This window comes from Lissotriton helveticus, chromosome 3_1, assembly GCF_964261635.1.
Source record: "Lissotriton helveticus chromosome 3_1, aLisHel1.1, whole genome shotgun sequence".
NCBI lineage: Eukaryota > Metazoa > Chordata > Amphibia > Caudata > Salamandridae > Lissotriton > Lissotriton helveticus.
In genome coordinates, this window is record NC_136061.1 from 1,976,291,062 (window position 1) to 1,976,318,574 (window position 27,513).

Consider the following 27,513-nt stretch of genomic DNA (forward strand, 5'->3'; position numbering starts at 1 on the left):
AGGTTGAGATGTGTGGGCATGCTTTTTTAGCCTGAAGATCAATTGGCGAGGAGTGATTTGTACACGCTGGAGCTTGTTGACAAATTCATGAGGGGTCGAGCATAAATAAGGCCTATTTCCAATATCCCACAGTGAAGCCTCAGCTGCAGCTTGCTTACCCAAGAGAAACGGCATTTGCTTAGGTAGAAAAACCAACTGCTCCTCATTGAGCTTATTTGGGGAGAGAGGGCTATTTTAGCATTGATTAGAAAGACACTGGCCCATAGTTAGACTCTGGCGAGGTTAGGAAGGATAAGAACATCAATGCTGTCAGTGTCTGAAAGTATGGGATGATGGTCAAAGATAGAGCTAAGCTGATGTTCAGGGCCTCTGGCAGAGCGGAGTTCTGCTTTGTTCTCTCAAGTATGAAATGCAATTCAAAGATAACAGTTGGTAGGGGACTATAAGCTCAAGATGTTTAAAATAAAAGGAATGTTGAGACCAGTCAGTGGTTACCAGGACTACCAGACGTAGAGGAAATATTAGGATGAGGAAGGGGCAGAGAACAGGAGAGAATGTTTCTAGATCAGGGCAGGGAGTTTGGTTCAAAGTCAGGACCATAAGGTCTAGGACAAGACAAGAGTGTCCCACTGAGTACAGAAACGGAGGAATTGGCATAAGGGAAATGGGAAAAGGCAGTAGCTAAGCATAAATGTGGGGAATAGAAAACACTATTTATACGAAGGAAAGTTTATTCAAGATAAGTAAGCAAGATCTAGCCAGAATGACTGATGGAATGGGGGAGGGAGAGAGCTCTAGGAAAAATAAAATTACTTGATTATTCTTGGCATCTGCTTAGAAATGTATGGGGACTCAATGATTCTCCTGGGCTAAGTTTGCTTTTTTGTAAAGCAGATAACTTGCTAATTCCATACAAATGAAAAATTTATCTAAATTTGAATTGAGTGCAGAGGGAGACCAGGTGTATTTAATGGATCGAAACTAGGCTTTAGATTACGGGTACTTGATGGAGAATGTTTAGGCCAGGAACGTCTTGGGGAGGTGAAATTGACAAATTTACCAAATTCATACATTTTTGGATTTTGAAACTAGAATAGTTGTTAGGCTGCCTTTCACACATTTATAGCTATCAAAAAGGCACACCTTTAAAAGTCTTCAGTCTCTGTTTGCAAAACAAAAACTCAAGAAGAATTAAAAAGTGAAAAAATACATGTCAAAAATAGAGGACAGTCAAATAAAAAAATTATCGGGGAGAACAACGTGACCCCACCAAAACTTCTAATCATCAAAAACAAGGCAACATCTAGTCCATAACTGCTCAAAAACATGACCGTGGATGGATTCGAACCCATATATATTTATCCAATGCCAAGTCACTTGGACTCACCCTGAAAACTGACCTCATGTTAAAGGAAAACATTTCCAAAAAAATTAAGATGTGGTAGCAGCTCTTTCTACTTAAGAAAGAAAGAAATAGTCTTCAGAATGCTGTTCACACACTATGCCAGAGTACTCATACATTTAGATAGTGGAAATGCACAACCGCTAAGGTTCCACATTGCCTCGCCCTAAGGTCTTCCTACATGCTGCAGCACACTTCATCTAGGGTCTAAAGAATTACAAGCAGATCACCCCTACCCTGTTGGAACTACACCAGCTTCACTTATCGGCCCACCCCATATTCAAAACTAGCTACAAAGCCCCCATAACAGGCACCCCTGCCTATCTGGCTGAGAAGCTCCCCATCTAAGGTGGCTCCAAGCACACTTGCAGCCGGCATGCCATCCGACAGAAGCAAAATAAATGTAAAAATAGAAAATACAGGGCTACAGGTATCCTATATCAGTGCACCAAAGATCTGGAACAACATCCATGTATCAATCAAGGCTGCGACAACCCTTCTCTAATTTAGGAAAAAGTTGAAGAGGTACCTCTTTACAGAACGCTACATGATGATGTAAAAACAGTTCACTTTGACTCCTAGAAACCAGCTACCTCTCCGGTGACCCTGTGCACCGATTTGCTGCTTTTTGGCTAGATTCATATGTTGTAAATGCCACTTACATCCAACAACACACGTTTCAGCATGAAAATTGCAAAGCAAGACAATTACAGGTGAAAAACGCTGGAAATTCACAAAAATTATGTTATAACATATAATTTGAGCCTCAAAAATATGCCAGCTCCAGAGATTTCTTAAAATAGCAGGAAGAGGGGATGAAGATGGATGTGATGGCGAGGGCCATTTATGGACGTCCAGTAATGAATACTCTAATATAAAAGGTTGCAACTAATGAAATAGTAGGCCTACGAAGTTTTTCGAAGCTTTTCTGTGATGTCTTCCCTGACATAGTGGAATATTCTAAAAATATGAATTCACAGACGATCACATAAGTTGAAACAATGCTTCTGGCGTGAAATGACCTGTGCACTATACCATGCAAATTATTAGTACGATGCCCCTCCAACTTAATTTATGTCTGTGTCAAATCTTTTTTACATGTTTTACTCAGCTACACTTCTCAGAAGCACTGCAGCTTTCACTGTACACGAAATGCTTGAGAGAGGCACATGTATTAATCTAACAAAGGTAGAAGTTTCCCTATACAATGTTGTAACACAATTTAGTTAGTTTGATAAAATCCAGAAACCTAAAAAAATAATTTTCTCAACACACGTCAATGCATAAATCCCCTTTTGTATACACAGATAGTTTAAACATATTATACGATCAGCTTTTCAGCCAGACCTGTACACTCTAACTTCTAGTAAATGCTATGAAAACATGTTTATCTAAGCACTTGAATTGATGGCCTCAAGTTCGTTATAAAAATGCTCACCAAATCTTGTCTGCCTCAATCAATCAGGGATTTGTGATGCGCACTACTTACCCGTGAGGGTCCCAAGGCGCTGGGGGTGGTGGGGGAGGAGGGCTGTTAGAAGAGGTGCAAATACGGCTTCCTTCCTAGTTTTTGTAAACAGCAAATATTTAGTCATGTAAAATGCAGATGATCGATAGCATTTTGTCTCCTCACCTTTTTCTCAATTGGTACAGTTAGGAAGCAGGTGACAATGGCTGGCGTGTCGAGAATTTTCTCAGGGGCGTTTAATGGACACATCCCTTGTAGCCGGTATACGGATATCTTCTGATCCTATCAAAGAAAGGGAAATTATATTAATATGTTTAACTGGTGTATTTTTTCCAGTTGGATAACACAATTAGGATGGGTCCATGTAATGCAGGTGCAAACGTGCTGATTAATATACGTGAGCATAGGATGCATAAATCAGCAGGCGTGCAATTTTCAATGATTTGCACATCCAGTAATGGAGAATAACATAAAATGTGTGTTTATTCCCCCCATCACTGATCGTATAAAATATTATGCCTATTGTAGTCCTGGGAATTGCAAATAGTGGTGAGCAATACCCAAAGAGCCACTATTTGCACCAAACGTGTAATCCCATTTTTAGGTACAAACATTTGTTTGCATACTCAAACATTTTTTTTGCAACAACAGTGGTCCTATGCAAAGGTAATATAGATACAATAAATATAGACACAATGGAAACTATATTAAGTATGACTTGTCCAGCCGGACAGCGGTCCAAGAATGTTTAATTTTTTTGAACAATAATCACACTAATTCAACCTTCAACAATTCTTCAAAGTAGAGCACAAGCCTGTACCCCAACGTTTACAGAATGACATGGTGAAGAATTTAGTCAAGAGAAGAGCAAAGTATTTAGGCAGAAGCAACAGATTTCTGTAAATGAGACAGTGACAGAAATTCAGTATACACCATTACAAGCATATCACAGTATACATTCACAGTATATGGTGTTTTACAAAAGTCGACGGCGTTTCGATCTCTATTAAAAGATCAACAGGATCATCATCAGGATCAGTGCCTTAGTAGTTACTTGTGGGTTGGCAGTTATGTTTTTACACACAAAAGTGCAATTTGATTGTCTTTAAAAGGCAGGCAGAACAAAAACAACATTTTCAAATATGTGCAATCAAAATTTTAGGATTTGGAGGAACTTGAGATGAAAAAAAGCAACTGATCATATATGCACCAAAATAATTTTTTTATCGCTACACTGACCTTCTCTTACTAAAGGTAAGTTACTACGCATTAAAAAGGGGGTCTAGAATTGAAAAGTTGACATTTGAAACTCTTAAAAATTGTATTGGGAAAATGCACGGAAATAATTTTTATAAATAATTGTACAAATAATCAAAAGTACTCAGATCTTAACACCCTGATGTCTTGCATGTCTGCGGCAGTACCTGTCACGTACATGGACATCTTAAGGGTTTTGGGGGCCCGGGCCGATTGTATTTTGGGGTCCCTTGTTCGGAACAGTTTTGAACTAGTGTCCCAGTTTCAGCTCTTTCGTGACCTTTTTGGCCAGGTCACTGACAGTGCACAGACACAGTCGTCCAAATTCTAAAGAACTTGCGTCTAATATTCATGGATAGCGACGTGTGTTTTCAATATTCTACCACAGCAGAAGCTCACCAATCCTATATATGAGGCCCTGTTTTGAGCTAAAAAAACTGTGTTTATGGATGTAGCATGAAACAAACCGCATTTCTATGCAAAATGTCTGTAATAGACTTTCACACATTACCTACATTAAAACTAACTGAAAGAGAAACAGTATTAAAAAAAATCTGGTTAAGAATTATTCAAGGTCTTTGCCCATGCCTTAAAATGTCTCTGGTCGCGTACAAAACAAGGGTCTCTGGGCTTTTTTATGGTTGCAAAAACTCCAAATTGAGTTTGGGACTGCAAAAAAGCTTTCTCCTATGTATAACTCCCATACTGACTTCTAAAATGGGGTTGTGACTGCATAACGATATAGTAGGGAAGTATTTTGATCAAGGGGACCACTGACCCGTCTGAAAGAAACTTAAAAAATGTAGCCTAACGGCTAGAATGGTCAACATCGAAGCTGGGGTACCTGGTTCAAGTCTCAGCAAGGGACGCTCAACATCCTATGATTCTGGCCAAATCACTTAATCTCCCCGTGACTAACAAAATGAATGTGTCTGCCTGTGATTCATCTGGTGCTCATGTAAAGCAATCGGATACCTTCGGGTCAAGTTTACGCTATAAAAAACGCTGAACTCCCCCCCCATTTTTTTTTTTAAAACAGTCAATTTTCCTTTAAGAAAATTGAGCTGCTTTAAAAACAAAAAAATCTTTACATGCAATCGCAGACATGGTGGCTTGCTGACCCTTGCAGGCCACCATTCCTACGTATCCAAGAGGAGTGAGCAGCAATATGCAGCTTATCTAATGAATATTAATGAGTTAAGTAGGATTGTGACGCTCAATTTCAGAACTTTACAAACCGATCTATTACTACATAGGTTAGTTGGCAACATGTAATAATGGTTGTGATGTTCTACCAGTTTTTGCGACAAGTATAATGATACATCTGACCCAAGTTCTTTTCCTTAGTGGTTCTGTTACAGAAAAGTGGGTGGTCATGTGACAGTCATGGGAAGCCCCACCAAAACAAATAATTAGTACTCAGTGTGTTCCCAGGTTCTGGATCAAATTCTAGATCTATTTTTCTGTGGCATGCCAACTATAATATAGCATCAACTAGCGACATAGGAATAAGTAACAGTGAGGCACTCATACACAAGAGTACAGTACGCCACAAAGTTCACTGAGGTATCAATCAGGGGAGAATAAACCACCTCCCTTTCATACAAATGAAACAAAAAGACAAAACACACCACCATCAGAAAACTAGTGGAGAAAAAGGGGCATTGAAGACAAGGGAACTAGAAAAACAGTGAGCCACCTTACAGTAGTGGCACTGGTGGTCCCAACAGTACCCCTAAGGAAGACCAGCGTGCACAGATCCTCACACAAGGGTAAGCCCCACTTGCATAAACAATCAGTGGTCAAAATTCCCACCACTGAGTTTGGTATAAACATAATTAAGGAAATACATACTGAAATCAATGTAACCCCCTTTTGCAATGGCCAACTAACAAAAAGCTGTCGGTCTGTCAAGCAACAGAATGAGTTCTAACACAATTGAGTTATTTAAAGTACTGCATGCAGCACCATCTTTTTCCCCTGGCAGGGAGGTAATGCTGAAAAAACACACAGTTCATAGTGAAGGCTCTCTTCCCATGTATCATACAAACAATATTAGAAAACACGAACTGTACTGTGCAAATCATGACACCTTGACCTCTGGCACAGGAGCAACAACTTCAAAACACATTTGCAAAAGTACAACACAAAGTTCACTGAGAATACTGCAACCACACAATACCCTATCAACCTGTCAGAAGGACACACTCAAAAAGCATACATTTTGAGTACCATCCTCCAATCAATCGGCTCAGCACAGGGACAACATAATCTCTGACCACACAAACTATCAACCTCACAATGTGACTCCCACCAGCTGGGCATAGGGTATGTCAGGGACACCCAAAAGCTGAACAGTTTCAAACACATACACAGATCGCAGGCTGTCAGCACTAGGCCTGGGCAGAAACTTCTGCTCCGCTCACTGAGTTTTCCCACTCCATGCTTTGCGTAGCATTCCGAAAAACTCAGCGTAGAAGAGCAAGTGGAGTTTTTTCTTTCTTGAGACTCGCCAACATTAAGTTAGCGAGCGAGGAATATCGCACACTAGACCACCTGCCGGCGAGATTTCTCAACGTGGGCAGTCACAGCAGGTTACTACCGCTCGCATTGAGAAACCTTCCACTTGTGTTGAAGAAGGTCTCAGCCTGGATGAAGGCTCAACATCGAAAAGATAGAAGTCCTCATCTTCAACAAACATACCACCCTCTAAAATGACTCCTGGTGGCCAACGGAACTCGGACCCACCCTCACGCCGATAGACCATGCCTGCAACCTCTGCATCATCTTCGACAGCGAACTCTTCATGAAACGTCAGATCAACACTGTCTCCTCAGCCTGCTTCTACCCGCCACGCACGCTCCGCAAAATCTTCATGTGGCACCCCATTAACACCAGGAAGAGCATGGATAGGCTCTCCTCACTAGCAGACTGGACTACTGCAACACACCCTATGCAGGCAATACCACTGAACTTGTGAAAAGACTCCAGATGATCAAGAACACAGCAGGCAGACTAATTTGCAACCTGCACAAAAGAACTCACATCACCCAGCACCTGAAGGACCTCCACTAACTACCGGTACAGAAGAGGTGCCAGTTCAAGCTCCTGAGACGCGCCTACAAAGCCCTCCAAGACCAAGGACCCACCTACATGAATCACTATCTGCACTTCCACTGACCCACAGAAACCTCCACTCACCTTGCCCTCGCACAGACCACGTGCGTACTCTGCTGCATTGCAGGAGGGCACTCTTTCTCCCATCTCGCCACCAAAGCTTGGAACACCCTCCCCCTCTGCACCTCGCCCTCACTGAACGACTTCAGGAAGGGGCTCAAGACCTAGGGCTCCATTAGGATATCGGGCGGATTGCCTCCGCCAGGGTGGCGGTGGCTACCGCCACCCTGGCAGAGGCAATCCGCCCGACAACCACTCTCGTTTTCCCCTCCGCCTGATTAGGATGGCGTAGGGGACAATGGCGGACGGAAAGACCGTCCGCCGCTTTCGACCGCGGCGGTAATAGATTAATATGGTGGCGGTGTCCAATGGACACCGCCAGCCATATTACGATGGCTTACCTTAGGGGCCTTTCCGCGGCGGCAATGCCGCCACGGAAAGGCATGCGGCGATTGCTGCGGGGGCCCCCTGCAGGGCCCCCAGGTTGGCGCCACTGTCAGGGGGGCACATGGGGGGTACCTATGGTACCCCCCCCCACATTTGCATATGCAAAGCGGCAGGCACCGCGCGGTGCCTGCCGCTTTGCATATGCAAATGCGAAAAAGCATTTTTAGCATTGTGGCGGGCGGTGCAGAGTGCACCGCCCGACACAATGCTAAAACTACAGGATGTTCCCGCCACTGTGGCGGGCACATCCTAATTCCCCCCACGGGACCCCCGCCCTTATGGCGGGCGGTCCCGTTCTCCGATAGGGTGGCGGGCGGACAATGTCTGCCCGTCATCCTAATGGGGCCCCTAGTTCTTCGACTGATACCAACAGCAAGCACCTGGGGACCCTCTAGGTGACAAGCCACGCTTTATAAATCCTGCTTGATTAATTGAATGTGGTTGACACTTTTATCTCGCTACACTTCTAAAACAGCTTGTGTCTCATACAAAGAGATACATTTTAATCTCCTCAACCTTATGCCAAAACAGGAACTGACCGGTAAAAAAACGCAAAAGAAACAATTAATGGACGGAATGCTGGACAATGCAAATATTCACCCCCAGTCACAAGGATCTAGGTTTAATCCATCATTCTTTTGCTCACCACACCACCCCAGTTTGGACTCAGCCATATGCAAATATGGCTTGACCCTGTTCTTTGTGGGAACAGTCCAGCCCGAACTGCCAAGCCAGGTCCTCCCTGGACCGGAAACAAGCATCCTAGGACCGGTTTCAGGGCATCACCCTTCATCAGCCAGGCTAGCTTGAATCCAGTGGTGTAGTGAGCACGGGACCCACGTCTGGACATACCCTTCCCACTTCGGGCGACATATGCAAAAACGCAACCTATAAGGCAAATCTAAACTTATCAAAACACCATGGTGAGAGAAAAAAAATGTCCACCCTCAAGTATACCTTCTCAGTGAATACAGATATAATCTGAAATGTTTTCCCAAACCCTCTCATTGCAAATCTTCAAAGCCATATTAAAGGGTAACCTTGTCAACACCACCTAACATTGCACACTTTGTTCATGCCTACTGATGGTACAGATTGATCACTGTTGCACTGCCATTGTACTGCTGCTAATCTGAAATATGTAAAGCCGCTCAGTTGCACCACTAATACCATACTGGGTCCTATTCATAAACAGCATTTTGTTGTATAGTTTGTACAAAAAGAGGACAAAATGCTATTCACAAACCTTTTCCACCTCTCCTAACTTTTTCTGCGCAGAGATACCCCTAGTGCTGAGTCTACACAAACACACAAGTATACATTTTAGTAGTAAATGTCAGAGGGGAGTGTGGCTGGAAACTGGAGAATACTTACTACTAAAGGTCAAGGTAAATGGGAGGAAAAAGGAAGGGATTAGGTAGTGCTATGGAGGTGTTTAGAAAGGGTTGTCTACCCATCCAAAAAGAGTAAGCGCATTGCTATTCAAAACCTGTACTTCTAAAGTTACTTCAGCCAAAAATGGATCCAAAACAGTAGTAAATTACTTCAGCTCAGAGCTGTAGTAAGTCCACCACCACAGAGGGCCAACTACTGGTGCTTCAATGCTCTCCCACAGAAAATAATGGAGGTGGGGGCTTAAAATAAAACCTATTAGGAAATAATGATTCATTACATTATTTGAAATAGTTAAAGATATAAATAAATACATAATATGTAAAATATACAAATTATTAATGTATTATATATTTTTTTACTTTTACTTTAGATGGGAGTTCATTGTTTAATGTAAGCTTCTGCAAAATAATATTTCTTTAATTTCATATATATTAAAATTACTTGAATATCTAATTAAAATTAAGGTAATATTGACGTAGCATTTTTTCTTTTGCACTACAAAATGATAATACATAAATACAATTAATTTAAAATAATTAGCATACATGTTTTTCGATAATGTTTTTCCAGTCTAATAAACATTTCTTTTTACCTTTCCCCATACTATACCACAAGGAGGTTCTGCAGTCTGGGTGAAAATCTCCCTATGATAAAGTAAACTATATATTCTTTAAAATGTAGATATTGTTTTTACCATTAAATTATATTTATTTATATTTGTGACTATTTTAAATAATTTTATTTAACAGTATTTCCTATGGATTTTTGTTTTAAGTTCCTACCTCCACTGATTTCTATTGGAGGATGTTGCAGTATCATTCCTTGGCCATGTGGGGTGCTGGACTCAATGCTGATTCTTTATTCGTGGTAGTAACTCACACTAGTATGTTTGCCCCCACCCCCTATTTCAGGCAGTAGAGACATGTAAGGCTACACTTTGGAGTAACTTTTCTCTCAGATTTTGTGAAAAGTCTAAAGTAGTAAAGTTACTCAAAAGTGTAAGTGTAAATTACACTTGTAAATTATTCATAGGTGTAAGTTACACCTTTGTCCATCATGTTAAATTCTTATACCCACACAGAGGTTCATGTGAACTTCAAGTCTCCTTTTCGTACTAACCCTGTCCTCTTGGAAATCCATATATTTTAAGTACCTTACCATTGTACTGCTGTCCTCCCTATATATAGTTACTGCCTCCTACAAATATATATATATTTATGGCTATACTAATGTCACCCTACAAATGTATATAACTCTCACTTGCATCATTAATGTAATTATTACATCATTTGGCTTCCATTTTCAGATGTTGTGTAAGTTCATTTCCACAGGGGTCTAGCAGTGCTATACCAAACACTCTAAAATAAATAAAGTATTATATCAAGACCCAAGTTCTGCATTGTCATTACTAGGTATGATAGTAGCTATTAAGTCAAACAATTCATTAAGGTTATTCAAAAAGTGCATACCGATGTGGCTGTCCAAAGTGCATTCTGTACTTTCAACTGATGGCATATACTCATTCCCGGGCTGCTCATTTTCTGTACTTCTACCAGACCTTTGTCAGTGTTCACAACAGTGTAGTTTCTGTGGACAGCAATAATAATTGTTAGAATATTATCTGTTCTGATAATTCCACTGAGATCTACAAGCAGACCTTAAAGACCCAGTCCTCTCCTAGTGTACAAAACATAATTTGACATACGCATCTGGTTTCAAAAGTGTGTCCCTATCACTCTTATAGTTAGGTGATACTTGAGCACTGAACAGTATTGGTTGTATAACAAAATATCGACCTCAAAACAATTGTGGCACACAAATGCTGTTAAAATAGGCAATAAAAATATCAGCTTTATATACGCATAATGTAAAATTAAAAATAGAGACTACAAATGTATTCTGGTCCAAAATATAGACATTTTGGACAGTGTATGTTTTTAATAGTAATTAACATTATTGTAATAAAATAAAAACAAACTAGTCTTTAAAACTTTAATATATTTAAATATGTATAACATAAAAAACGATATAAAAATATTTTTCTGTAAAAATACATAAAACGTAACATTTTGATGCAACATTTAATATTAAATTAGGAACTACAATAAATGTATTCACATACATAAAAATAATACTTAAGTAACATACATTATTAATATACATAAAATAATAAAATACAACGGAACATGTGTAGTTATTAATGCTTAAAAAAATAGATATTTTTTAAAATACATAAGAAAAATCTGAATTTTCTAAAAGTATATGGAAAAATTGAACATAATTAAAAAAACAAAATAAAGTAGTTAAAAGAAGTAAAATATTCTTCAAAATATATAGTCATGCATTAAATATGCTTAAGTACTTTAAAAACCTTTCCAGGATGAAGTAACATCTGCAGCCTAACTTCTAATAAAACAATGCCAAATAAGAATTAAAAAAAGAGTTTAAAGCACTATTCTAAATACAATCCTACAAACATTGGAGAAAATGCATACATTTTGGGACAGGGGGGTCATTACTATTATAACTCCAATCTAACAAACATCGAGGACCGGGTATAAATGAGGAGGGTCAGATTTACTATTCTATTTCCAGTCTTACGAACATTGTGGTCAATGCATACATTGTAGGGATCAGATTTACCATAATAACTCAAGTTCAAAGATAATGGGGGAAAATGTTGGTGGGAGCTGCAGATTTATTAATCTACGTCCAGTCTAATAAACATTAAGGAAAGTTCATACTTTGAAGCCACAATATTTTCTATTGCAACTCAAATACAACATATATATTGGGGAAAGTAGTGGGGATTGGGGTAGTGTCAGATGTACTATTTTAACTCCAGTCCAACAATCATTAAAGAAAGTGCATACATTGGGGGTGGGTGATTTTATTATTCTATTTCCAGCTCTATATATATTGGAGAAAGTACATACAGTAACAGGGTCAGAGTCACTATTCTAACTCTAGTAACATTTGAGACAGGCAATGCAAAAATTAAGATGGATCTAGGTAGGGGGGTATCATCTAATCATCTATTCATACTCCAGTCAAACAAACATCAAAGAACATACATACATTGGGCAGGGTCAAGAGAGTTCTCCGATTTACTATTCTAACTCAAGTCTAACAAACACTAGCAAAAGTGCATACATTGGAGGGGAGGGGTCACATTCACTATTTAAACTCCAGTCCAACCAACACTGGGAAAAAGGCATACACTGGGGAGTCAGATTTACTATTCTAACTGTAGTCTAACGAGCACGGGGGAAAATGCACACTTGGTTGAACTGGAGTTAAAATGGTAAATGCAATTCCTCCCCACCAAACGGAAAAACAATGGGGGCTGGTTTGGACTGGGGCACAAATTAAAGACACCACGGTATTAGAAGAACCAATTAAAATAATTTTTTTTAAATATAAACAAAAACTTTTAAAAAACTATTCAAAATATATATTTAAAAATTTGAAAAAAAACTACATTTGACATTTTAAACATGTCGGCAATTTGATTGTTTTCTGTTTTTTTAACAATAGCAATTGTACTTCACCCCCCACCAAACACAAAAAACTAAAAGAAATAAAATATGTTTAAATAATAAAAATTTACAACCAAATAAATCATGGTGGGGATAATCAGAGTTGTTGGTGGAATGACAAAAACGTGCATCTCAATAGACATCCAAATTTATGAAATAACTTATGCTGTAAAGAGAAGCACATCAGTTGCTCCACGAAGAGGACTCCTGGAAGAATTGATTGCTAACCTTACAAAAACATGTACAATACTATTTCACAGATTATGTACTAAAGGTAAACTCTTATACTGACAGGAGGAATCTACCATTTTGCGAGACTGGTGTTCAAGCATTCTCAAGATCTTAACAACACTCAAACCATCAAATCACTTCTGCGACCCTCTTCCAGCCAACATCTTCAGCAAGATCAAAACATCTCTAATACCCCTCTGAACAAAGATAGTGAATGCCTCACTACTGCACTGAACCCTTCCAAACTGTCTAAAAGCTGGTAACCCCCATTCTAAAAAAAAAAACAAAAAAACACAGCTGACCACTCAATCCCAGATAACTACCGTCCAATATCCACCTTTCCTACCCTAGCAAAACTACTGGAGAAATGCACCTATTCCCAACTATGCAGCCATAAAACTCAATTTCACCTCATTGACCAGTTCCAATCAGACTTCCGTTAGCACCATAGCACAGAAACAGCTCTGACATACATTGTCGATAATGTGCTCAGAATACTAGATCAAAATGAAATCTGCCTCCTAATCCTCCTAAACCTACCCTCAGCCTTCAATACGTCAAACATAACAGTCTCCTGAACTTACTTTAACACAGACAGGGTTTATAAGGGGCTGTCCTAAAATGGTTCGCCTCTTTCTTAGACAGCCGATCCCAAAGAATCAAGATTAACCAATCATTGTCCACTACCACGGCGGTCACCCTGGGAGTCCCTCAGGGTTCCTCCTTATCACCTACCCTCTTCAATCTACTCATAGAGCCCTTAACCGAAATTCTGAAACTCGCTAATGTTCATCACCACATATATGCAGATGATACCCAACTATACCTAAAAATATCATCCACAGATGATATCCGGTTACTAAATACAACTCTGCAAAAATCCCACAACTGGCTGACCAGAAACCACCTCAAACTTAATGCGCTCAATACCAAATTCCTCCTAATTACCCCACCACGAGGCCACAGCGACATTGAATACTGGATGAAACGCTTAACAGCCTTCAACTGTAAACCACATATTATAGATTCCACAAGATCACTGGGCATAAAACTCGACAAAAATCCCCCCATGCAGGAACACATCAGCACAGCCACCAGAGGAGCAAACTTTCTTATGAACATTATTAGAAAACTAGAACCCTCCATCCCCTGTTGACAACCTCAAATCAGCTGTGCAAGCTCTAGTGATATCCAGAAAAGACTTTGGGAATACAACCTTATGTGGTCTGCCAAGATCCAGACTAGCTCCTACGCAGCCGCAAGACTTATCACCGGCTCCAAAAAGAACAACCACATCACCCCTGATCTAAAGACACTGAACTGGCTCCCTTATGGGGCAAGAATACAGCTAAAAATTGCCTGCATGACACACACAGCCTTGAACTTCAACACACCAAGATATTTAGCTGATAAACTGGAATTATCAGGTGGTGGCAGAACGTCGAGAAGCACCAGCAACTTGCTATTGAAACCTCAAACATTTCAGAAAAAGAAAACATACAACCGTACTTTCTCCGGACCGGCACCTAGAATCTGGAATGCCCTACCCTAGAAATCAGAATGAACACTTCAAGCGCTTCCTTCAAAAAAGAAGTCAAACTGCTTTTAATGAACGAATCCCTACTTCGATCCCAACACTTGATTTAGCTCACCAACCAGGATTTGCACTGGATTCTAAGGACGAATGGCTAACACACTCTTGAGTGACCTCTGGATCCACTACTAATATTGATATCACTTATGCTTTCCCTGATATCTACTCGTATCTTTGTTCCTAGTGTATCGAACTATTTATTTGAGGTAACATTTGTAAAGCGCTCTGATACCCTTTCAGGGTCTAGTTCATCCTATATAAAACCTTTTAATTAAATGAATAAAATAAAAAATTCACATGGGTTCAACATCTACCAGAATCGAAAGCAAATTGACTTCTTGAATGTCATAATAAATAAAAAAAACAATGCATTTTGCAAGGAGTTGCGACTTTTTGTGAAGTCATACGAACTGCTGCGGTCCGTAACTGAGGTGGGGCGGAGTAAAGGGGGATTTCGAGGGACGATGCTGAGGGAAAAATAATTATTTAGTTAATTTTCCCTCTGCATCGTCCCTCGAAATCCCTCCTTACTCGGCCCCACCGCCCCACCGCAGTTACCGGCACGGACCGCGGCTGCATACAAATGATTTGCTTCACAGATTGAGTCAAGTAGACACACAGGTTACCGACTGACCAAGCAACCTAATAAACTGCTTTAAAGTGATAGTGATACACAGTGGATGTCTGCAGCTATGTACACAACTGAATTACTAAGGGCCAAGTCATTAGATGTAGGAATATTAGAGTACACCTTTCATGATCTTTGCCATCCCAGAATACTACAGTGTGCTCTGGTCCTTGTGAGCAGAAGAAGGAATCCTGCTTTCCACACTCCAGCAGGTACATGAAGACAGCAAAGCTGGGATCTTGCATCTGCCACACAACAGATGTTGCTAATGGACGCTGTGGGAAGAATAGCACAGTTAAGCACTCCATTACAACTATGTTAGGTTAATATAAATGCATATTTGTACATCATTGACGTGATCACAATAAAGCGATGCTACACATGCATTGCAAAATTGAGCATTTCCCAATACATTTGTACCATGAAAGCAAAATGTGGCTTTCACTATCTGAGCACCATAGAATCAATCTACAGAATGTTTTTTACCATAAAAGAATATGATGCAAAGTACAAAGGCCAGTCATTATTTTGGGTAAAATTTGTTTTCACACCATTCTTACTACTACTACTTTCTTCAGGACAATTTCTTTTCAGTGGTACTTATGGTGCATTCAGGTCTAAATGGAACCCCCTTCCACCGAAAGCCATAACATCAATAGTTGACAAATGGCTTCCTGTGAAGCAGACAAGTCACTGGATGCTGAATCGAGAGATAAAGAATTAAAGAGCTCTCTGAAGCTACTACAGAATGTGGTCTTCAAAAACACACCAGAACATCCAAGAAATGTTCAGTAAAGACCTGTCTCTATGTCCTTAACATGGTAATCCTGCTGGACGTTTTTTGAGGTGGGACGGTTTTTGCAGAGAGAATTATTTTCCGAACTACAAATGTAAACTTAGATTTCCCACCTAGTCCATTCTCACAGCCAGTTCCACACTCATCTAATCACATGGCATGGAACACAATGAGGAAGTGATATTAAGCATTGCACTTGCATTTGCAGTCATAACAGAGTCTTAGTTGATTCTTTGGTTTTTGAATCATGAAACCAATTACTTGGCTACATTTTGTAAACATTACCTCATTCTGTACATATGTCATATTTGTATTGTGTGAAGTGAGCCAAAAGGAAGTAAGTAGACTGTGTACAGAGTCAAAAGCAACGATACAGTCAACGAGCAGTAGCTAGGTTCTGAGGGCAGAGGAGAACTGTTATGTGAGATTTTGTAGTGTTCTTTAAAGTGGTGTGTCTTCAGCTCTTTTTAAACAGGATTAGGATCGGGCAGTCTTATTGGATAGGGCTGTGGTTCCCAAACATTTTTGACCCGTGGCTCCCTTGACCTAATTGGCAGTTGGCCGTGGCTCCCCATCATTTTTTACCCGCGCACCGGGGTGCCGCGGTGCACCCTTTGGGAACCACTGGTCTACATGAAGAATCAAGCCTAGACATGATGAAGGATTCAGAGAGTAGCCGTCACTGTCATAAAACTTTATTTGCAATCACAAAGATCTTATAAAGTACATTTCAATGCATACATACCGTAGTATAAAGCACTCCCACTAAAAGTAACCAGGCTAGAGAAAGGCTCAAGGAGCTCTGTGGCGTTACAAGAAGTTTACGTGAGGTGGGCTCCGATCATGGGTATCCGCAGAAATGTTTTCGGGGGGGGGGGGGGAAATTATTAACTTCATCACCATCCCCCTTGCACTCTTTCCCCCTCCACCTTGCACCCTTCTCCCCCTTCCCCTTGTACCCTACTTCACCTCAGCATTGCACCCTTTTCTACCTTGCACCCTTCTCCCCTCTGCCTAGCACCCTTCTCCCCTCTGCCTTGCACCCTTCTCCCCTCTGCCTTGCACCCTTCTCCCCTCTGCCTTGCACCGTTCTCCCCTCTGCCTTGCACCCTTCTCTCTGCCTAGCACCCTTCTCCCCTCTGCCTTGCACCCTTCTCCCCTCTGCCTTGCACCCTTCTCCCCTCTGCCTTGCACCCTTCTCTCTGTCTAGCACCCTTCTCCCCTCTGCCTTGCACCCTTCTCCCCTCTGCCTTGCACCCTTCTCCCCTCTGCCTTGCACATTCTCCCCACTGCCTTGTACCCTTCTCCCCTCTGCCTTGCACCCTTCTCTCTGCCTAGCACCCTTCTCCCCTCTGCCTTGCACCCTTCTCCCCTCTGCCTTGCACCATTCTCCCCACTGCCTTGCACCCTTCTCCTCTCTGCCTTGCACCCTTCTCCCCTCTGCCTTGCACCCTTCTCCCCTCTGCCTTGCACCCTTCTCCCCTCTGCCTTGCACCCTTCTCCCCTCTGCCTTGCACCCTTCTCCCCCATGCCTTGCACCCTTCTCCCCTCTGCCTTACACCCTTCTCCCCTCTGCCTTGCACCCTTCTCCCCTTTGCCTTGCACCCTTCTCCCCTCATACTGTCCAACATGCAGCAGTCACGAGTGACGACCCCTCAACGAGGAGTGAGGTAAAGACAGAAGCTGGCAGAGTGCGGCTGCATCAAGGCATAAGGCGCCCACCCAACGCTCTCCACCAGGCCTCTCACCCTGCACGCACCCAATGCTCTCCACCAGGCCCCTGAACCTGAACCTGCACCCACCCAACATTCTCTACCAGGCCCCCCACCCTGCACCCACCCACCCAACGCTCTCCACCAGGCCCCTGACCCCGCACCCACCCACCCAACGCTCTCCACCAGGCCCCTGACCCCGCACCCACCCACCCAATGCTCTCCACCAGGCCCCTGACCCTGCACCCACCCTTCGCTCTCCACCAGGCCCCCCACCCTGCACCCACCCACCCAACGCTCTCCACCAGGCCCCTGACCCCGCACCCACCCACCCAACGCTCTCCACCAGGACCCTGACCCTGCACCCACCCAACGCTCTCCACCAGACCCCCCCACCCTGCACCCACCCACCCAACGCTCTCCACCAGACCCCCCCACCCTGCACCCACCCACCCAAAGCTCTCCACCAGGCCCCTGACTCCGCACCCACCCACCCAACGCTCTCCACCAGGACCCCCACCCTGCACCCACCCACCCAACGCACTCCACCAGGCCCCTGACCCCGCACCCACCCACCCACCCAACGCTCTCCACCAGGCCCCTGACCCTGCACCCACCCAACGCTCTCCACCAGACCCCTTACCCTGCACCCACCCACCCAACGCTCTCCACCAGGCCCCCCACCCTGCACCCACCCACCCAACGCTCTCCACCAGGCCCCTGACTCTGCACCCACCCACCCAACGCTCTCCACCAGGACCCTGACTCCGCACCCACCCACCCAACGCTCTCCACCAGGACCCCCACCCTGCACCCACCCACTCAACGCTCTCCACCAGGCCCCTGACCCTGGTTTCATTTACTCTTTCAATTCTATTTGCATCTAAATAACCAAAGGTGCTTGTGACTCCACAAGAGCATGACCCCCTCCTGTGCTGCAACACCTTCCTTTCTGCCACTGACCGGCATCTCTTTCACAGCTCATCAGCAGCTGAAAGAGTTGATTGCCTTTTTAAATGGTTAGAACTGCCAGGCGCCAAAATGCGGGATTATGGGCATCATCTTTTGCCTTTGAGTAAGAAGTGCCTGGATCTTCATTGGCAGGCGGGCCTCACAGCTATGTCTGTAGCCGAGTCCTGTGTGCGCTGTTTGTGCACCCCTCGCCGCCGTGATGCTCTGCTTCAGAAAGGCAGATACTAGGGGCAGAGCAACCTATTCATCACGGAGGCGGGGGGGGGCCCGAAAGTGACACATTCTTAGTGTGACTTTCACACTTCCTTTCCCACATCGTGCGCGCGGCGCCCCTGGCTCCTGATAACGGCGCACCAGGGCGCCGCGGCGCACAGTTTGGGAACCACAGGGATAGGGGGAGGTCACTCCAGATCCTGGGTGCATAGATGGTGAAGCCCTGTTTCTTTCTTTGCACATCTTCATTTCCAGTCTGATGGTGCCCTGAGGACCATTGAAGGTGGTGAGATTTTTAGAAAGAAGGTGGGGCTCTCGTTGTGATAGTTTGGCAGATGTCGGATATTATTTTGTGTTGTATCCATTTTGACTTGGTCTTTTATCTGCAGGAGGTGCTCAGTGTTCCCACTATCAAGCATCATTTGCTGACATCGTCCAAAATACTATTAGATGGATCATCCCTTATACAGTGGCGACTGATTGGACTATATGAGCCATTTGGTCTTGGTGGACTATGACCCTTGTGCGGTTAGCAGAATATCCTTCTGGAATGGGACCCTTCTCAAGAGCTTGGTCAAGGTTAATGCCCCTTAGGCTCAAAGAGGATAGGAAGTTGTTTTTCAAAAGGAAGGCACATTTATCAAAAGTTGATGAAAAAAGTTTGTGTATGCTAGAGCCATTGGTGTACACAACATTAAATGCATAGATGACAGAATGAAAGGAAAATGCTACTTACCAGTATGCATCTGTTCTTAGCATGTAGGGCAGCAGAGCCACACACTAGTGCATAGATCGCCATCTGGTGGTGGGCCCAGATTATTACACTTTGTTGTTGCCTTGGAAGAGTCTTTGTTTGGTAGGGGACTCCTCCTGTAGATCGTAGTGCGCATGGGCATCGATTCCATCTTCAGATTGTATTTCGCCATTGGGAAAATGATGGAGTTGTATGAGTACAGAAAAAGATGTCCATGTCTTGTGTATCTAATTAAGATATTACTGGAACAGATATAGGTAGCCGGGGAGGCAGGTGGGCGTGTGTGTCCCTGCAGCCCTACATGCCAAGAACAGAGGCATACTGGTAAGTAGCATTTTCCGTTCGAGGCTTATGGGCTGCAGACTACACACTAGTGCATTGATTGCATTGCAGTTTTCTTCCTCAGCGACAACCACCAGTATTTGTTGCAGTAGTTTGAAATAATGTCTTGAGTACAGCCTGGAGCACACTAGCTTGTTGTTTTGCTTGCACATCTACACAGTAGTGATTTGTAAATGTGTGCGGTGTAGACCATGTAGCTGCTTTACAGATATCATCTAGGGGTATATTTCCTAGGAATGCCATAGATGCCCCTAATTTACGGGTGGAATGAGCCCTAGGGGGAATGGATAGAGTGCGTTTCGCTTTTTGGTAACAAATTTGAATGCATTTAACAATCCACCTTGCAATCCCAGATTTTGAAATGGGATTACCTTTATGTGGAGGAGAAAAGGACACAAACAATTGTTTTATTTTACGAAATGGTTTTGTCCTATCAATGTAGTAAATGAGCGCTCTTTTTACATCTTATGTATGTAGAGCTCTTTCCGCAACTTTTTGTGGTTGAGAAAAGAATACTGGCAACTCAATAGATTGGCTAAGGTGGAACAGTGAAATGACTTTTGGAAGGAATTTTGGGTTTGTTTTAAGAACCACTTTGTTATGATGGAGTTGTATGAATAGTTCTTGAATTGTTAATGCCTGGATCTCACTTACTCTTCTGAGTGAGGTAATAGCAACTAAAAAAGCAACTTTCCATGTAAGGAACTGCAATTCACACTTATGCAAGGGTTGAAATGGAGGACCCATAAGTCTAGTGAGAACAATATTTAAATTCCATACCGGGGAGGGTGGTATCCTGGGAGGAATTATTCTTTTGAGTCCTTCCATAAACGCTTCGATGGGCGGTACTCTAAATAATGACAAATGTTGTCTGTTTTGAAGGTAGGCTGCTATAGCAGCAAGATGTAGCCTGATTGAAGAGTACGCTAAACTACATCTTTGTAGATGGAGCAGTTAACATATAATGTTTTGAATAGAAACATCTAATGGGTTAATGTTGTTATTTGTACAATACACAACAAACCTTTTCCACTTGGCTGCATAGCATGCTCTAGTGGTGGGGCGTCTTGCTTCTTTTATGACATTCATGCAATCTGGCGGAAGATTGAGGTATCCAAATTCTAAGACCTCAGGAGCCAAATCGCTAGGTTGAGCTGCATTGGGTCTGGATGCATGATCTCTCCATGGTTCTGTGTCAGTAGATGTGGAGAGAGTTTTAATTTTTGATGTGGTATTACTGAGAGTTCTAGTAGTGTGGTGTACCACGGTTGTCTGGCGCACGTTGGTGCTATGAGAATCAATGTGAGGTAATGTTGCTGTAACTTGCGTACCACTAACGGAATTAGTGGGAGAGATGGGAAAGCGTACGCAAATTTGTTTGACCAACTCATCCATATCGCATTGCCTTTGGACAATGGGTGTGGATATCTGGCAGCGAAGCTTGGGCATTTAGAGTTGTGGTGTGTGGCAAACAGATCTATCTCTGGTTGGCCCCACTTGTGAAAGAAAGGTTGAAGAACTTGAGGATGAAGTTCCCACTCGTGTGTCTGTTGTCTTTGACAACTTAACAGATCTGCAACTTGATTGTGAACTACTGGTAGATGTACTGCTAACAAAGATTTTTTGAGGAATGGCCAACCTCCATATGCTCTGCGCCAGCCGGGAGAGCTGTAAGGGGTGCGTTCCTCCCTGTTTTTGGATGTAATACATGGCGGTCATATTGTCGGTACGGACTAGTACAGACTTGCGTGATAGGTAATGTTGAAACGATTTTAGAGCTAGAAAAATTGCTAGCAACTCCAGATGATTTATGTGGAGTAGTTTTTGTTGCGGTGTCCATGTGCCCTGTACTGTGTGTTCTTCCAAATGTGCTCCCCATCCTGTGAGAGATGCGTCTGTGGCTAGCACCACTTATGGAACAGGCTCTTTGAACGGCCGGTTCTTGGAAAGGTTTTTGGTGTTCCACCACTGCAGAGAGCGATGTGTCCGGTCGTCCACCACCACCAGATCTGTTATTTGTTGTTGAGCCCGGTTCCACTGACTTGCTAAGCACTCTTGTATGGGGAGTATTTGGAGTCTTGCGTGTGGCACTATGAAAATGCAACATGCCATCATTCGGATTATTTGCATGAACACTCGAGCTGGCAGTGAGTGTTTCGGCTGGAATTTTAGTATAAGAGTTTGCATACTTTGTATCCTTGTTGGATTGGGGGATGCAATTGCTTTGGATGTATCTATTGTGACACCCAGATACTGTTGAGACAGGGATGGTTGGAGATGTGACCTTTTCTTGATTTACTGTGAATCCTAGCTTGTGTAACAGGAAGATGGTCTGATGCGTGTGCTGTACACATTGGTGGTATGACTCGGATTTTATTAACCAGTCGTCTAGGTATGGGAAGACATGAATGTTGTCCCTCCTTAAGTGTGTTGCTACTACTGCTAGACACTTTGTGAAAACTCGAGGTGCTGTAGTTACTCCGAAAGGGAGTACTTTGAACTGGTAATGTTGACCGCCTAGTATGAACCGAAGGTACATTCTGTGAGCTTGATGGATAGAAATGTGGAAGTAGGCGTCCTTGAGATCTAATGTGGCAAGGAAGTCACCTTGTTTTAACAGAGTCAGAACCTGCTTGATGTGACCATATGGAAGTGGTCGGACTATATGTAAAGGTTTAGGGGCTTTTGATCTAGTATAGGTCTGAGGGAACCGTCCTTTTTGGGTATGAGAAAGTATAGGGAGTAAACTCCTGTGTTTTGATAGTGTTTTGGGACGGTTCTATTGCATTCTTTTGCAGTAGAGATGCAACCTCTTGTTTTAGGAGTGTGAGATGCTCCTGTGACATGGGACGTTGTCTGGGTGGTATTGTTGGAGGAGTGGAAGTGAGCTCCAGGCAATAACCTGACTGACTATTTGTCTTACCTACCTGTCTGTGATGATGGAGTTCCAGACAGGTAGGAACTGTTGTAATGTCCCCCCTACAGGAGTGGAATGGTCTGGGGGGATGGGAGGGAAGTCACTGTTTGGGAGTAGAGGCATTGCAGTGGTTGTTGACTCTGCCTCTACCTTTATTGTTGTTACCTCTATATTCTCCTCTGTAATAACATCTACTGGGTGAGGTTTGGGTGGGCGCTTTATAAGAAGAGGGGGTGTTGTCAGTTTGAAAACCTTCAGAGGCGCCCCTGTAAGAGCGACGAAATAACGCTCGGTGGGTCTGAGTTTGTAAGGCTCCCATGGATTTTGCCGTATCAGTATCTTTTTTAATTTTCTCTAGTGCATTATCAATTGTTGGACCAAAAAGATGTTGCTGGTCAAAAGGTTGATTTAGGATACTGGCCTGTACTTCTGGCTTGAACCCAGAGATGCGTCACAAGGCATGTCTACGTAATAGTACTCCTGTATTTATTGCTCTAGAGGCTGTGTCAGCAGCATCTAGCGCACAGCGGATTGAGGTATTGGTAATGACCTTGCCTTCTTGTATTAAATCAGAAGCCCTGGTAAATGTTGCATAAGTGTTTCTAGCTCATCATAATGAGCTTGATCATATCTTGCTATAAAAGCTTGAGTGTTAGCAATTCTCTAGACATTGGCTGCTTGTGAGAAGGTGCGTTTTCCTGAAGCATCTAAAAGCTTGTACTCCTTATCAGGGGGTGGAGCATCCCCTGTTGTCTGCGAGTTTGCTCCTTTCCTCGCATTTGAGATTTCTTATGAGTCTAATGGCAGCTGACCTTTGCTGTATGCTGGGTCAGTTGGAGCCGCGTTATACTTCTTTTCTAGTCTGGGGTTAATTACCCTGGCTCTGACGGGGTCTTTGAATACCTCTGGTGCATGTTTTACCACTCCATTAAGTATAGGTAATGTGGTTGTGGTTTTATGTGATGATAGTAATGTATCCATAAGGAAGTCTTGTTCCACTGAATCTGTATGTAAGTCCACTCCATGAAAAGTAGCTGCCCTATGACTGAGCTATGTAAACCCAATAGTGTCATCTGGAGGAGATGGTCTAGAAGGGTGTGCTTCATCTTGTTGCAGATCTGGTGCATCTGGCGCATTATAATCTTCCCAGGGATCATCTGATGGCCCAGGAATATTGTCTGTGTCATCTGTATCATCTATGTGCTGCTCACTTTCTACCCCATGTGAATAATTGTCTTCATCGTCATCATCCTCTGGTGTAGGGCTATGTGAAATGGATGGTGAGTGTGCAGGAGAAATGTCTATTGGTATCTCTAGCAATGGTGAAGGAATTCTTATGGGGGAAGTTTGAGCATGTTTTTTAAGAGGAACTGGAGGTGGCTTGGGAGAGTCCATTTTCCTCTTTTCAGGCACTGTAATTATATGTCCAGTCTTTGGATGAAAACGAAGAGTCTTTTGTTTTGGATCTGGGCGAAAAAGCTCTTCTGCGGAAATATCTTTGTCAATGCCGATTTGTCTTGCTTGGGAATTGCTTAGAAGGCTTTACAGTGTATTGCGGTCTTTGGAGCAGATCTTGGTTTCGGTTGCATAGAATTGGTGTCATGTTTCTTTTTCGGATCGGAGCTTTTTGGATCTGGAATTAATGGTCCCGAAGCGCGTTTGGGATCATCGACCTTTGGAGCCGAAGTGTGTTTCGGTGCCGAAGTGGGCTTTAGGTCGACGTTCTTTGGAACAGGAGTTGTCTTCGGTTCGATAGACCTGAGAATCGCTTTCGGTGCTGAGCTTGTTTTCGCCTCGACCGGTTTCGGTACCGAGGGCTGCTTCGGTGCCAGAGTTAGTATTGGTTAGAGGACCTTCTGCTTGTCGGAACTGACAGACTGACTCGAGCCCGAGTCAACTGGACGCTTTTTTGGATTCTTTGTTGCCGAGCCAGAAGGCAGGGCGTCAGAAGGTTTTGGTCGGTGTGCACCTGGACCTTGAGGTGGAACCGAAGCCTGTCCCAGTATGGGGGGGTGAGCAGGGTCGACACTTGAACCCACGACCTGTTGACCAGCTGGAAGAAGATCGTCGTCTTCCAATTGTCCCTCGGCTCTGGAAGCTGAATGCTCTGCTTCGGAAACGATGTTGTCTTGCTGTTCTTTGGACTCTAGATCGATTGGAGCCTAGTCTATGATGAGGTCTGGTGACGATGAAGAGGACTACACCATGACTCTTTGAGCGCGGCAGTCCCCGATGGTTTTCTTGGACCGGAATGAAGCGCAGGCCAGGCAATCTCGACTCTCATGCTCCGGGGACAAGCACTGATTGCAAACCTCATGAAGATCAGTGTGTCCACAAGTAAGGGCACTTCTTGAAGGGTGTTCTTTCCATGAGCCAAAGGCCAATGGCGCAGTTGGGCCCGACGGCCCCGACGAACGCTGGAATTGAGAAGCACAAGCCTTTCTTCTACGCGGGTAACTGGAATTACTATCGAAGACGATACCGATGGTATGATGTAGGACTGGAAGTCGAAAGGAGATTGGTAATGGGACCAAACGATAAACACATCCGAGCCCGATGGCAGAAAAAAAACAATCTGAAGATGGAGTCGATGCCGATGCGCACTACGATCTACAGGAGGAGTCACCTACCAAACAAAGACTCTTCCAAGACAACAACAAAGTGTAATCATCGTGGCCAACCACCGAGTGGCGATCTATGCACTAGTGTGTGGTCAGCAGCCGATATGCCTCGAACATATTGATATTGACCACGAAATCCTGGACTTTTCTCATCAGAACTATCAGTGTGATCTGTAATTCTGCTCTCTATCTTTTAGCTTTATATATGGCATTTTATTACAAACTGGGTATTCAGCTATGCTGTGACTGGCATAAAGATAAACTATGAACAAGACATGGTCTACTTTCTTTGAACTTTGGTCCTTTTTATGCCAGAGAAGGATACGTTTGCCAAAAATGAGCAGGTATGGTGCCTGAGAAAGCAGCTGAGAGGGAAATAGTTGGGAAATAGGATCAACAAAAATAAACTATACATCATAATCATAACCTATTAGTAGCTTGTTTCCATAAATATCTCCAGATGAAAGTCCTTTCATTTTTACGCAATGTAAATAAGAGGTCTTCAAAAAAATTATAAAAGACTCCAGTGGAGCACTTAACATGTATCTACGCTGTTGGAGCCAATATCTGGTAAACTGCAAACTAGTCAACAGACATGGAACACATTGAGTCCTGGGTGCTCATAAGCAGTGCTCCTCAAATAGACAGTACTGTTTTTTATGCTGGTGGCATGAATTATATGATGTAAGCATGCATTTTAGGCCACTTTTTTTGTTGCTGTAGGCAACCTAATTTATTGATAACAGTACACAGTCTTGCATAATAGTGAGTTACCTTTTCAGGTTTGGTATCCCAACATTCTATCATCAAAGTTTGCAGTCGGTGGAACTGTACTTCCTCTGGTCGCCCCAGTATTGGACGGATACCTTTGGACAATTTCTTGGCAATCTGAAGCTGATGATGACCCAGTGCTGGCCGCTGCCCAGAAAGCAGTTCATACAAGACCATACCGTAGGAGAACATGTCCACCTATACGAGAAAATGCATGACATACAGTAATAGACTTGATTGTTCACACATGTATTTTAGAATAAACGCTAGGCCATATATTTCGTCAACATTTTGATTTATCCAACCAAAATATTCAAGATTGAACGGACTCTTTCAAAATTCTGACTTATGAACCGGTACTCACAAAGAAGGACCCCCCATATGCTTTTATAAAATGCCATGCACATCTCCTAAGAAGGACCTGGCCAAATCAAGTACCTGATTTTACTCTACACTTTCAAAACAAATCCAGAATATTCAACAAATTGTACAAAGACAATTAGAAGTAACCAGTGAGTATCCGGAAACAGAAGCCTTGAGGAGGGTACCAACGTAGTTGTAATTGTCAGCTTCGTCTCCATTTAAGGGGTACTCATGTGCCCCGCAAGATTTAGTAAGCCAAAAAGATCAGACTGAGGTGGCCCCATGGGTTAACTCAGAGGGACGGTAGACAAACACTCAAGCATAGTCCAGCCTCTGTGATGCCTTCCTGCCACCTTTTAGGTCCCGCCTGAGCCAGTGCGCATGCGCTGCACTGCGAGACATTTAATAAGGGCTTTAACCCCTTCGATGCTTGTGACGGAACCATTCCGTCATCAGTCACGGTTGAGCTGTGCTGATGACGGAATGGTTCCGTCACGACCACACCCAGGAATGGAATGTCCAGCACCGGGGGGAAATCGGCGCCGCACGCCAGGTGTTAAACTTCGGAACACAAGCTCGTGCCTGTGCTTTTGTTTTCTTCACCGCTATTGGCCTTTGCATGAGTCTTTCTAAGAAAGGCAGCACACAATTGGCCAAAGGCGGGTGCATGTCCTCCTTCTCTCTGCCCTGGCTAGGGTCCGCGTGAGCGAGCGCTGCTTTCCTCCCTTGTCATGGCTCATTAAGCACAGCGTGCACTTTCATCTCCAAACGTGGTCGCTTTCACTTTTACGTACCGCGCTTGTTTTATTTATTTATTTACTAGAGCGCCGTAATGCCTTTTTGCACAAAACACCCCTCCTACCTCCGAAACATCAACCAGAGCGATGCTGTGGCTTATTTCTAATATTCGGCCT

At 43.3% G+C, this 27,513-nt stretch overlaps 1 protein-coding gene across 2 annotated transcripts in view; it reads right to left on the reverse strand.

Annotated features, from left to right (window-relative positions):
• The window catches only part of LRRK1 (leucine rich repeat kinase 1), a 917,814-nt gene that overhangs the window by 97,071 nt on the left and 793,230 nt on the right, over positions 1 to 27,513 (reverse strand). For both annotated transcript variants that reach the window (XM_078683102.1, XM_078683103.1), the window contains exons 28-31: positions 26,240 to 26,434; positions 15,262 to 15,413; positions 10,616 to 10,733; positions 3,036 to 3,152 (exon numbers count right to left, since the gene is read on the reverse strand). In XM_078683102.1, coding sequence (XP_078539228.1) covers positions 3,036 to 3,152; positions 10,616 to 10,733; positions 15,262 to 15,413; positions 26,240 to 26,434 — 582 coding nt within the window. The remainder of the gene's footprint in view (positions 1 to 3,035; positions 3,153 to 10,615; positions 10,734 to 15,261; positions 15,414 to 26,239; positions 26,435 to 27,513) is intronic.